At 39.1% G+C, this 12,705-nt stretch overlaps 1 protein-coding gene across 1 annotated transcript in view; it reads left to right on the top strand.

Moving 5' to 3' along the window:
- The window catches only part of ryr2a (ryanodine receptor 2a (cardiac)), a gene marked incomplete at its 5' end in the record, with an annotated part of 253,225 nt that overhangs the window by 235,403 nt on the left and 5,117 nt on the right, over nt 1-12,705 (top strand). The window contains 4 exon segments of the mRNA XM_084568164.1: nt 7,670-7,803; nt 8,443-8,503; nt 9,493-9,639; nt 10,113-10,247. Of these exon segments, the coding sequence (XP_084424290.1) occupies nt 7,670-7,803; nt 8,443-8,503; nt 9,493-9,639; nt 10,113-10,247 (477 nt within the window).

Raw genomic sequence — 12,705 nt, 5'->3', positions numbered from 1 at the left:
TCTTCTCCTATCGTGGCTAGATTCCCTGTCGTGCAAGACAAATGTTGCGTATAGTATAGAAATCTGCCTTTTCCCGTGCATATGTTTTAACACAATACCCTCGAGACAGGACAGCGGCGGCTTATGTGTAGCCTGGTGTTGCTTTGAAGAAATGTAATGTTTCAGTTGTAGATATTTAAAAAAAAATTTTTTTGGAAGTGAATATTTCAAACAAAGGTCATTAAATGTTAGTAAAATTCCCTCTACATATAAATCTCCAATTTTTTGCACCCCCTTGTTGGCCCAAATCTGAAAACCACCAACTCCCCTGCCAGGAATGAACTGCACATTGTCCCAAATAGGTGAAAATTGAGAGATAGGAGGTGTATCGCCAATATGTCTGTGAGCTTTAAACCAGATATCAATAGAGTTCTTAAGGAAAGGATTTGTTGTTTTTTTCTTTAAGGTTTTAAGATCTGCTGAATATAAATACAGGCTTAATGGCAACTTGGATATTGAAGCCTGTTTAATATGAACCCATGCTGGAGGAGAGTGTATCACAAAGTAAAACATAGCGCTGCGCAGCTGAGCGGCCCAGTAATACCACTCTAAACTGGGCATCTGTAATCCACCCCTATCATATGGCAAGTACAATAACCTGAGTCTGAGTCTGGGTTTTCTGTTGTTCCAGATAAACCTACAAAATACACTGTTCATTTCTTTAAAAAAAGATTTTGGCGGAGATATTGGGAGTGATTGAAACAGATACAAAATTTCGGCAAAATAGACATTTTAATCAAATTGATCCGGCCGATCAGCGATATTGGCATTGTTGTCCATTTTTCAAGTGAGTCTCGTACCTCTCTCACCAATGGGTCATAATTTGCTTCAACAACTGTATCAATTTGGGGGGTAATCTTAATTCCGAGATAGGTAAAGCCTTCCCTCGTATTAAAAAAGGGTGTATTAATGACTGGATTAATCCTTTCGTCTTTGTTCAAGAAAAGTATAGAAGATTTTGCATTATTAATACTGTATCCAGAAAACTGACCAAATTTAGTAATTAAATGTAATAATGTCTGGACACTGTTTGATAAGTTCGATAAAAAAAGGATCACGTCGTCCGCATATAATGATATCCTATGTTCATAATCTCCGATTGTTATACCCGACAAATTGGCCTCAGCTCTAATGGACATGGCTAAAGGTTCGATGGCCAGAATGAATAGTAATGGAGAAAGAGGACAGCCCTGACGGGTCGACCTCTCTAAAGTTATCGGGCTTGACAGATTATTATTCGTCATTACACGTGCTGTAGGGCTGGTGTACAATAATTCTATCCATTTCAGAAATTTTCCCCCAAGTCCGTATCTTGGTAACAAATTGAACAAATAAGGCCACTCAACTCTGTCAAACGCTTGTCTAGCATCTAAAGATAGCAGCGCTGTGTCCCTGGCATTCTTTTGAGAGTGGATTATGTTGAGGACCCTCCTAATGCTATGAAATCCCTGGCGACCCTGTACGAACCCGTTCTGATCACTATGTACCAAAGAAGGAATATATGGATCTAGCCTTTTAGCAAGCACTTTACACAATATTTTCGTGTCAACTCCCATAAGGCTGATAGGCCTATATGAGGAGCAGTTTGTTGGTATTTTCCCAGGTTTTAAAATAAGGATTATTGTAGCTAGCCGTAAAGTTGGAGGTAGGGTGCCATCATTAAACGATTCATTAAACATGTTCAAAAGCGGAGTCAGTAGCTGCTTCTGGAAGGTCTTATAAAACTCTATTGGAAGGCCATCGGGCCCTGGAGCTTTGCCTGAGTTGATACTTTTAATGGCCTGCAACAGTTCTTCCACCGTTATGTCATTATCCAAGTCCTCTGTAATTCCTTCTGCGAGCGTTTTAAACTGGAGGTGGTTAAGAAAGGTATCTCTATAAGCGGAAGCGGGGGAGCATTCTGACTTGTACAATGACTGGTAAAATTCTTTAAATGCATTATTAATATCCTCAGGATCACTTAACATCACTCCTGATTGTGCCATTATGCCATTAATGGCTCTTTCAGATCGTATTTTTTTGATTCTCCAAGCTAACAATTTACCAGCCTTTTCTCCCTGATCATAGAAGGCCTGGTTCAACCACAGTAAACTTTTTGCTGCTATATCAGACGTTAATTAATTGTATTCCGTTCTCAGTATTAGTAGCTGTTTTTGTTTTTCAGGATCATCATTGTTATTTATATCTATTTCCAAAGATTTTATTCGTTTCTCTAATTCATTAATTTCCACTTTTCGTTTCTTGTTTTGGGTGCTTGTGAAACTAATAATTTGTCCTCTAATATATGCCTTGAAGGCTTCCCATCTAGTGCAGGCGTTAGTTTGATTAGTGTTGATCAGAAAGTAGTCGTCAATTTTATCTTCCACATATTTAATGAATTCCGGGTTTTGAAGCCACCTCACTTGTAGTCGCCAATTGGGGGGAGGTTGTTGAAGCTTCTCTATATGTACAGACATAGAAATAGGAGAGTGATCACTAATGACTATGCAGTCATACCAACAATTCTTAATTTTGGATACCAGTTCTTGCGACACCAAAAAATAATCAATGCGAGACCTGGACTTATGAATTCCTGAGTGGCATGAAAATTCCAATTTATCTGGGTTAATTTTCCTCCAAATTTCTGCTAAGTTTAAGTCTATGATATATTGCAAAATTGTTCTCCTAGATTGTTTTTTATGAGGATCATGTTTGTAGAGCGATCTACCAACGGGTTCAAAGTGCAATTGAAGTCCCCACCGATAATATTTAGGCCATGCAATGAGGACAAAGTTAAAAAAAAATCTTCAAAAAATTTGGGGTTATCTTCATTAGGACCATATATGCTGACCAAGTTCAATGCGAGCGACAAGATCCTACCCTGAGCGATAACAAACCTTCCTTGGGGGTCCCGAATAGTATTAGTAAGTTGAAAAGGAATTGTTTTGTGGATAAGTATTAGTACCCCCCGAGCGTGATTGTTATATGTGGCATGTATGACTTGACCCGGCCACCTGCGTTGCACCTGCTTAATTTCAGTGACTGTAATATGAATTTCCTGAAGAAAAATTATTTTAGAGTGTAGGTTTTTAATTCTGTTCATTACCTGTTTCAATTTAGTTAACTTATTGAGTCCCCTGACATTCCAGCTTGTAAATATCAAATCAAGCGGTTTTGAGCTTTCCATGCTGCTTTGATTGCAATGAGATGAACGACCATGTTGAATGTGACAAAAAACAAACAAACAAAATAAATGAAAATAATAAGAACTGAACCAAACATACAAAGAATACCCAACCTTGAAATCCCACCCCCCTTCCCTTACTTAAACCAAACAGTGCAGGGGCAAGTACCAATCCACACTAGTGAGGAGTGGTTTAACTGCAGGCACATTTCCCAGGCAGCTCACGTGCCCCCCCACGAACCCTGCATCTTAACCTGAACATTCAAACATTCATCGTCCTAGTATGATAGATATAAAGCATAGTATTATTAACGCTTCTTAGTTTAACCATTTCAGTAGTTTGTATCAACTGGACAAGAGTATAGGTCTATAATAGGTGCAGAAAATAAAGTGTCCACCAGATATGGTAGTAGCAGCTCTACATATAATCAAAATAAAGTAGAAAGTGCAAACCGTATATATAACATGAGAAAGCCTGTATTGAACTACAATGCACCTATATTATTATCCTTATCAGGCCTGTCGTAGTTACCTATACTCTTCAGCCATCCAGAAGTTTAGGAGCTTAGGAGGAAGTTCTCAGCTTCTTCTGGTGTGGAGAAAAGAACCACCTTCCCTTTGTGTAGAGCCCTCATCTTGCAAGGACGCAGGGTGAAACCCCGGAAAGTTCCAGCATCCATAAACTTTTTCCTCACTGTATTGAATGGGCTCCGTGCTTTCATGGTTCCCGCTGATAAGTCTTGAGCAAAGAAGATCTTGTGGCCTTCGTGAGTGAGCGTGCGTTGTTTGGATGTGTTGAAGACGACCTCGCGGTCCTGAAACCTCAAGAAACGGATAATCACGGCCCTGCTCTGATCCGGTCTTGGTCTTGCCAGAGTGCGATGCGCTCTTTCCAGGGTGAACGTCTTGGCGGCATCAAGCCCCAGCCAGATCGGCAGCATATGCTGGACGTAGTCAATCATGGGCTGGGATTTTTCAGCGTTTTCAGGGAGCCCCACTAGTCTCAAGTTCTTTCTCCTACCACGATTTTCCAAGTCTTCCGTCTTAGACTCCAAATAGGAGATGCGTTTAATGGCGTCGGTCAGCTCCGTTTTCACAGACTCCAGACTATCTTCGGTGTCCCCTATGCGGCCTTCGGCCTCCATGAGCCGCTTAGCGTTAGCAGTAATATCTTGCTGAAGGTCCGCAAAACTCTTTTGCACAGCATCAACAGAGCTATTCATCTCAGCTATGCGTCTCTCGACGATGTCAAGTGTTGCTCCGAAGCTATCCAGAGTACTTATTTTGATGTTAATTGCGGAGATAGTCGTACGGAGTGACTGCAGCTCACTAAGCACCACAGCTAAGTCAGACCGTGAGCTAGCTTCTTCGTTAGCATCGTCGGCTACCGCAGTAGTCGTGGTTGTAGTTTTGGGTCTCTGAGAACCACGTGACCTGGTACCACTCTCACAGTCTTTGAGTGTCGTTTGTTTAGACATCTTGAAGAACTAGTTAGAAGCGTTAATGACTAGGACTTTGTAAACTTTTAGCAGAGTTGTGAGGAGCATCCACTTTAAGCTGCCATCTTGCTTCGCGGCTCCACAGCACCCCCCGAACAATCTATTTTTAATACAAATTAACAAAATTAACAGAATAAAATAAAATCTTTCTTAAACAGAAACCTGTCCTGCTTAGCTAAAACTGTATAAATTAATAGAAAACAATAGAAAACAGAAGATCCCTTTTGTAATAGTGCAATAAGAAAAGTGCATACAGAAAGTGTCACGAAAAGTTGTTGCTTTGTTGTCTTCCGGTATATTCTTCGCATGTAACAGTACCTCGACCAATGAGATGAGCGGGATTCCCGCTGTCAGCTCATTGGTCACAGAGCAGGAGACGGCCTGGGAATAAGTTTACCGTAAATTTTCATATAAAGCGCCCTGTTATTCATTAATACTATTGACATTTTACACACTATTTTTGCTTCTCACAGTAATACGGGACAAAGTGCGTCCTGTTTCAGCAATACGCGACGAGTATTTTTGTTTGTAAATACGGGACGATTCCGTTTTTCAAAGGGACGGTTGGCAACCCTAGTAGTGGCTCTGACTCTCTGTAGGTATATAGTGCTTTACATGTTCTATAAAGGATGCTGCCTTTTGTGTAATTAAATTTGGATGTGTACATTTAATGTAGAAAATGAAAAAATGTTAGCTCTTTGACAACCTTAATGTAAATCCAGGAACTACCAGCTACGCAAGTCTGTGTATAGTAACCAATTTTAAGCCCCAATGACATGCTGCATACTGCTAGTGACTAGGCCAGGTATCCTGATGTCTTCATGTTGGTTGGTAGTGATATTTCTTTGTTTGGTTAGCTGCTGAGCGGGCCATATAAGCCAGCAGCATTAGGTTAGCTCATTTTTTTTTTTTCAACAATATCTTTATTGAGTTTCAAAATGATATACAGAAATTAGAGTGCTTCCACATCAAAGGAAACATCCAGGGCAGCTAAATTATTGTATAACAGTCAATCGCCCATCCTTGCAAATCAGACATTTATAAGATGATAGAGCAACATTTAAGTGGAAGTACAAGATATATGACCTGTAAATAGTAACTTAATCAAATAAAAGAAAAACACAAAACCCCCCAAAACAAACAAAACAAAAACAAACAAACAAAAAAAACAAAAAAAAAACAACAAGTTTCTCTATTTTCCAAGGGTTGCTCAACTTCAACTTAATTGCACTGTTGTCCAGGTTCAAAATTACAAACTCAAATGTACAATTCACACAGCATTAAAGATCAAGTATTTAAATAAAAGGAATTAGTTTAGGAAACTGCAGAGGACCAACAACAATTACACCTCATCAGCCTCATTCACCATACTACTAAGATCCACATTTTCCATATATTGCATAAAGGGACCCCAAATGTTTTGAAAAAGTGATAGTTTCCCCTTGATAATGTAAGTAATTTTTTCCATAGGTAAAGTTGTGGACAATTCCTTAATCCAGTTAATGAGTTTTGGTTTACTGGTCTTCCTCCATGAGAGTGCTATGACTCTTTTTGCCAGCAGTAGACATAAGTCCAGGGCGGTAATTATCTTTCTAGACATAAGATGTCCATCAGGATATAAACCTAAAATAAAAAGTTTAGGGTCAAGAGCTAATTGTATACCCAATATAGTGTCCAGAGCTTGTTTAATCTCTTTCCAAAACTGTTGTACTTTATTGCATTCCCAGACACAGTGGAAGAACGTCCCTTTCTCCTCTCCACACCTGAAACACAAGTCTGGGATATCACCATTATACTTATTAAGCTTTTCTGGAGTCACATATGTCCTCATTAGCCAATTATATTGCAGTACTTTGAGACGAGTACTGGTAGTTTGTGTTTGTGCTTCAGCACATACCTCCTCCCAGTCTTCGGAGGATAAGTCCTCCTGTAAATCTTCCCTCCAGGCATTAAGTTTTCCTAAAGAAGATTCAGGGGAACCCTCTACTAACATATTATATAGTTTGGAGATTATTCCCTTTCCAAAGCAGTCTCTTTTCATTTCTGTTTCCAAAGTGGACAACGGAGGGATTGACAAGCACTGATTTTGAGATGATCTAATAAAGTTTCTCACTTGTAGATATTTAAATCGATGTTTGCATGGAATATCATACTTGGCAATCAACTAGGTTAGTTCATTTAGATTGTAGGTTAATCATCATATCACATGACCATAGGTTTGTTCGGGGTTCTCATTTGTCACAGGGCCTCTAAATGTGTTTTGCCTGGGATCTTGGCACAAGGGATTGTAACATCTAATCCTGTGTATTAATGAATGCATCAAAATATGTTGGGGCAACACTGTAAAAGGGGAGCAACTGTGAAGAAAGAAAAATATAATATTGATGGAGATTTACAAATCGAAAAAATACTTTCAAAAAGTATTTTAAAGTAAAAAAGATTTTTCAAAATACTATGCAAGCTTTCAGAAGTTAGTATCAGACCTGCCTGCTAAAATGTCTTTATTGAATTCGAGCTTCCATACACTGAGTTTCTACCTTTCAAAACATTTTTTTTTGCAGTTTGGAATTATGTGAATGTGTGTGAATACTATGCGTTAAAAGTCCTAAATCTATTTTAGTGTTCTTCTGAAACTGTTGTAAACTTACAGCACTCAAATTAAAGATAAGAAATGGCATTTTAATATAGTATGTATTATTTTACTCCAGAATGTGCATCTGTCTGAACACTGAACTGTAGATTTGTATATACTGCAGTGAACAACAGTATCCACCAGAACCACTGCATCCTGTCAACTAAGTCTGGCTGCATGATGCAGCCACACATTCTAGACACATTCACTACTGAAAATGAGTTGTTGTCATCAGTGCCTGCATTGGTGGAGTTTCAAAAGAAATGGTGGTGATAAAGAATGGATTTTTAAATGATGTTCCACAAAAAAGTAACAAGTCCACTTTCTCTTTCTTAGGTGATGGATAAATATGGTGAGTTTTATGGCCATGACCGCATCAGTGAACTGCTGGGAATGGACAAGGCTGCTCTGGACTTCAGCGATGCTCACAAAAAGAGAAAGCCCAGGAGAGACAGCTCACTCACTGCTGTGTGAGTAGTCTATAGTCTATATTCAAATTGAATGAACTAATGGAGTGCACATTTTTTTTTATAGCAGAGTTGCAAGTGCAGCTGAATTAACAATGATCTTGGTTAACTGAACAGAGGTCACATAGGCAGACACTCTCTCTATTTTTATTTTTAAGGTCAGGCTTAAGACTTTCCTTTTTGATCAAGCTTATAGTTAGGGCTGGACTAAACCATCCCTTAGTTATGCTGCTATAGGCCTAGGCTGCTGGGGGACGATGCACCAAACACATGTCCTCCTTCTTTCTTCTTTCTTCTCTCTCCTCTCGCGCATCCTCCACTTTCTTTTCTCTGGCACAGAGCTCTTTCCCTCTAATTTCCTATCTACTACTAGTCATGCAATTCTGTGCTATTACTATGTAGAATGTTTACTGCTGTGTGTGTCGGGTTTTTGTAAAGCGTCTTGAGACGATTTGTATTGTTATTGACGCTATATAAAAATAAATTGAATTGAATTGAATTGAATTGAACTGAAGAAGCAGAAAATAATTTTCAGATCCTACAGCATAGACCATCATTCATTTAATTCAGAAAACTATCCAGAACATCGCTTTTTTACTGAATGACTAAACAAGTCCCAATCTCCTCTCATTCTCTTAACAGGCTGAACTCTATTGATGTCAAGTACCAGATCTGGAAGCTGGGAGTTGTATTCACTGACAATGTAAGTATTCATAAATCAGCAGCCATGTTTGGCTCCACAGTGTGTTTTTGGAGAAATAGTTTGTTTTCTTCCTCCAATTGCATGTGAGGGATCTGAGCTGATCTGTCCTTTTCTATTTAAGGGTTTTTGGAAAAGATGAATATTCTTTTATATTCGATAAATACATAAACCTGCTGATCATTTCTTGGAGCACAACAAGCCCTGGAAAAACTAGAACAGGGACATTAGTGAAAGTAGTAGATATTCAAAGTAGTCCAGGGGTCTATTGAATATTTTTTTTTGACTTGTTACCTTCTTGGGTGCAAACAAGGTGATGTGTACTATGCAAGGCAAGTTTGGTTACAATGGTAGTGCCGTAGAGGGGAACAATGGTAGAACTGGGGCAATGGATACTAGTTTTTGTGTTGCTCCAGAACTGTAGAGAAACTGTGTAGCTCTACGGTTTGGGGTTCTCCCTTAACAACAAATTGACTGACAAACCTGCATTGACAAATCTGCAGCATACTTTCCATGGACAGGATGCTCAAAAACGCTCAGTATTTCTTTAATGAAGGCATTGAAGGAGATGCAGATGGCAGATTTACTCACCCACAAGGTACAGCCCCAGACACAAGCAGGACCCCAATAAAAGTTTAACACATAAGCCATACAAGCTTAATGAGTGGGCTCTGTATAGTTAGAGATTTGTGTCTGTCAGAGGGTCTCAGATGAACTCAAAAGCAGAACACAGTAGGCCGGTATTCAGGTTTTTCCACAGGTAGGCATTTTGTAAAGTCTAACCAAAGTTGAAAGCCAGGAGGAAGAGAAAGTCCAGTGGGTCCAAAGTTGAGAAAAAGAGAGGCAGGCAGACCTACCCCCATATCTATATCTATTCTGAATTAAATTTATCATAAATTGCTTTCCTATGGCTTTGGTTTTCCTTAAATAAACCAGTGGTTCCGACTCTCTTACAGTACCATACACTGACCAACTTGTATCCTTCCCTGCAGTCCTTCCTGTATCTGGCCTGGTATATGACCATGTCCATCCTGGGTCACTATAACAACTTCTTCTTTGCTGCCCATCTGCTGGACATCGCCATGGGTTTTAAGACACTGCGTACCATACTCTCCTCAGTCACACACAATGGCAAACAGGTAAACAGTATCTGACTTACATGGAGCTTGAATCAAACACATGCAAATATAGACATATAGTGTTAAAATAACAGCATGTCTTTGTAAAGGACACATCACAACTGTCAGCATGCATTAAAGTCACTCACTTGGACTTACTTTGATAAATTCACAAAAACAGGCACAGAAATGTTGCAACAAGGACTCATCATCTTTTGGTTGAATGTTTATTCCTGTAGAGATTTTCAAGACTTGTCACACATTTGTTTGTTTGTTTAAGTTTTAAATAACAGAGAAGGTCAACCAGTCAAATACTTGACAGTATTGAGTAAAGAATGTTCTATATCCGTGAAGGTTCTCCAGGTCATGTAATCCAAAAAAGTGTTTTGGATTGCCTTTTTTAAACGCTTTTTTGGAAAAAATGTTCTACTTTCCCTCTAAATCCAGAATCTGTTGTGCATCACAGCAACCTTGTCTTGTCTTGTGTTCTTCAGCTGGTGTTAACAGTTGGCCTGTTAGCAGTGGTGGTGTACCTCTACACAGTAGTGGCCTTTAATTTCTTTAGAAAGTTCTACAATAAGAGTGAAGATGGAGAACTTCCAGACATGAAGTGTGACGACATGTTGACAGTGAGTATGAAGAACTGATTGTCGAAAGTGCTGTACTGAATTTACAGACACTGTGTTGAATTTACACATGTTATTTGTAAATACAAGGCTAAACTGAGCAAAAACATAACAGGATTAAGTTTACTAAGAGAAAACACAATGTTAATGCAGGAGTGAATGCACACAAACCACGATGGGATATGAATCCAATCAGCTCAGCCAGACTCACCAAACATGACCCCATCTTGCTAACTTGAGCAAGGCTGACAAAAATCCATAATTAGTAGAAAACATTACAAAAACACTAACTCAACAATGGATAATATTTTTTGCCAAACTGTGACAAGGTAATTTCCCATACGTAGGATTAATAAACATGTCTTGTGTCTCATGGCTTATAAACAAATCGAGGTAAGATCCTGGTAGTGGTAGGGGGTTTAGTACTGTTCTGGCAAACAGTGTCAATAAGCTATCTCTTTGAAACTAGGATGAATTCTGTACAGCGTGTCTGTAAAAAGGGCCCAGCTTCAATCAGGTATCACTGCTTTTAGTCTTCCCCTTCTGTCTGTCTGAAGAATTCATATATTTCTGTCGGCCACCATGATGCAAGCTCAGTTTAGCCAAGACACCAGTGGAAAAACGATTTGGAAAGTCTTTTCTTGTGTCAAGCCATCTGAAACAAATACTATATAAGGGCTCTATTGGCCAGTGTTTTCTAAGGGGTCATGAGGTTCTTCTGTCACCCAGAAATTTCAGGACACACATGCTCTAATCCCCTATGATCAGCCACCCATAACATTCCAAAAGAGCTCTTCTGTTTCCTATTAAGGAAACAGTGGCAGCTCTGTCTGGTCTACTGTAGAGCGAAGTGACAGAGCCTTGGTACGGTAGAGGGATGGACTGATTAAGGGCAACTGCCCTGGAGAGGTTTGTCCCTTCTCTTTACAGAAATAATTCCCTTACATTAACATCCAGAGCAGGAGGGACTGATCGGAACTGATCTGTCCTTTTCTGTCCACTTGTTCCCAACCTTCATCTTTCTCACTTTCTGTCTTCTATCCTGTTTCCTGTAACTCAGTTATTCTCCGCGTCTTGTTACCAACTCCTTGTTTCTCTTTCTTTGTTAGTTTTAAATCAAAGTCTCTTCACGTTTTGAATTGAATTTTGAATTTATTTAAAACAAAATTCCAATAAATGTTAACATTATTTTAAAATTGAACTGAGTTGCTCAGAAACTTGATCCTCTCTGAAAAATCTTGGTATAATCCTACCTTCATCTGACAATTAAAATGTAGAGATAATTCCTATCTGTACAGCAGACATGATTATTTTCTATTGTTTTATTGTAAAACATGTAACCAGCAGTGGGCAGCACAGTGAGTCCGAATCCATGGGCCGACTGGGCCTTTCTGTGTGGAGTTTGCATGTTCTCCCTGTGTCTGCGTGAGTTCTCTCCGGGTACTCCAGCTTCCTCCCACTGTCCAAAGACTTGCTCATTAGGTTAATTGGTGATACTAACTTGGCCTTGGGTGTGAGTGTTAGTGTGAATGGTTGTCTGTCTCTCTGTGTTAGCCCTGCGAGGATGTATCCTGCTTCTCGTCCGATGACAGCTGGGATCGGCTGCAGCATATCCGCGACCCTTCACAGGAACAAGCAGTTACAGAAGATGAATGAATGAATGTAACCAGCAGTGATGGTGCTTCACTTAAAGTGTTTATAACAAAAGACAGCGATACCTACAAGGGAAAAAATTCAATCAGATCTCACCCAAATTTATTCTCCTCATTCAGAAAGAGGAGAATTTGTTTCTTTGTATCAAGGAGACTGGGTCTTTGTGAAAAAAAAAAAAATGCAAAATCTTCATTAGCACCATATGATACACCTCAATATGGCACAATCCAGATTTTTTACTGCACAGTTCCACTTCCTGTCATGGAATATGTAATTGTAGTCCACTGCAAAAAATTAAATCAAAAGGTGAATTATCTTAAATCAAAGTAAAATAGCCCTGTTTTATATCTTCCCGGATACTACACCTTACCAGGCAGTTATTTTGTCAGAGCATTACAGGACTAGGATTACAGATTTTTAATGGTATTTTTTCTATAAATTCCTGTTAATTTGACCTTATTTCTGGAATATAACCATAACATTGGATACTAAATTTAAATCCTTAATAACTCTTTGTGTGACTCCTTTGCTTGAAAATCTGCCCAAATAGGACTAGTGTGGACTTTATCTTACCGCTAACAAAAATAAACCTTCCATCTTTGTCTGCAATTGTACTCAGGTGTAAAAAGGGACATTTCTGCAAATTATTATCTTCCCTTTTGGCACAATCTTGGACAATACTTTGCCCAACTTTACCTGCTCTGAATTTCCATTCATGGCCCATGAGAAAAACTAAAATTTCCCCCTGTTCATACATCTGCACCTATGTTAACTATCTAGGTCAAGGCATTTTAAGAGCATGTCCCAT

Source organism: Chelon labrosus (genome assembly GCF_963514085.1).
Source record: "Chelon labrosus genome assembly, chromosome: 19".
NCBI lineage: Eukaryota > Metazoa > Chordata > Actinopteri > Mugiliformes > Mugilidae > Chelon > Chelon labrosus.
This window is presented reverse-complemented; position numbering and strand designations above follow the sequence as displayed.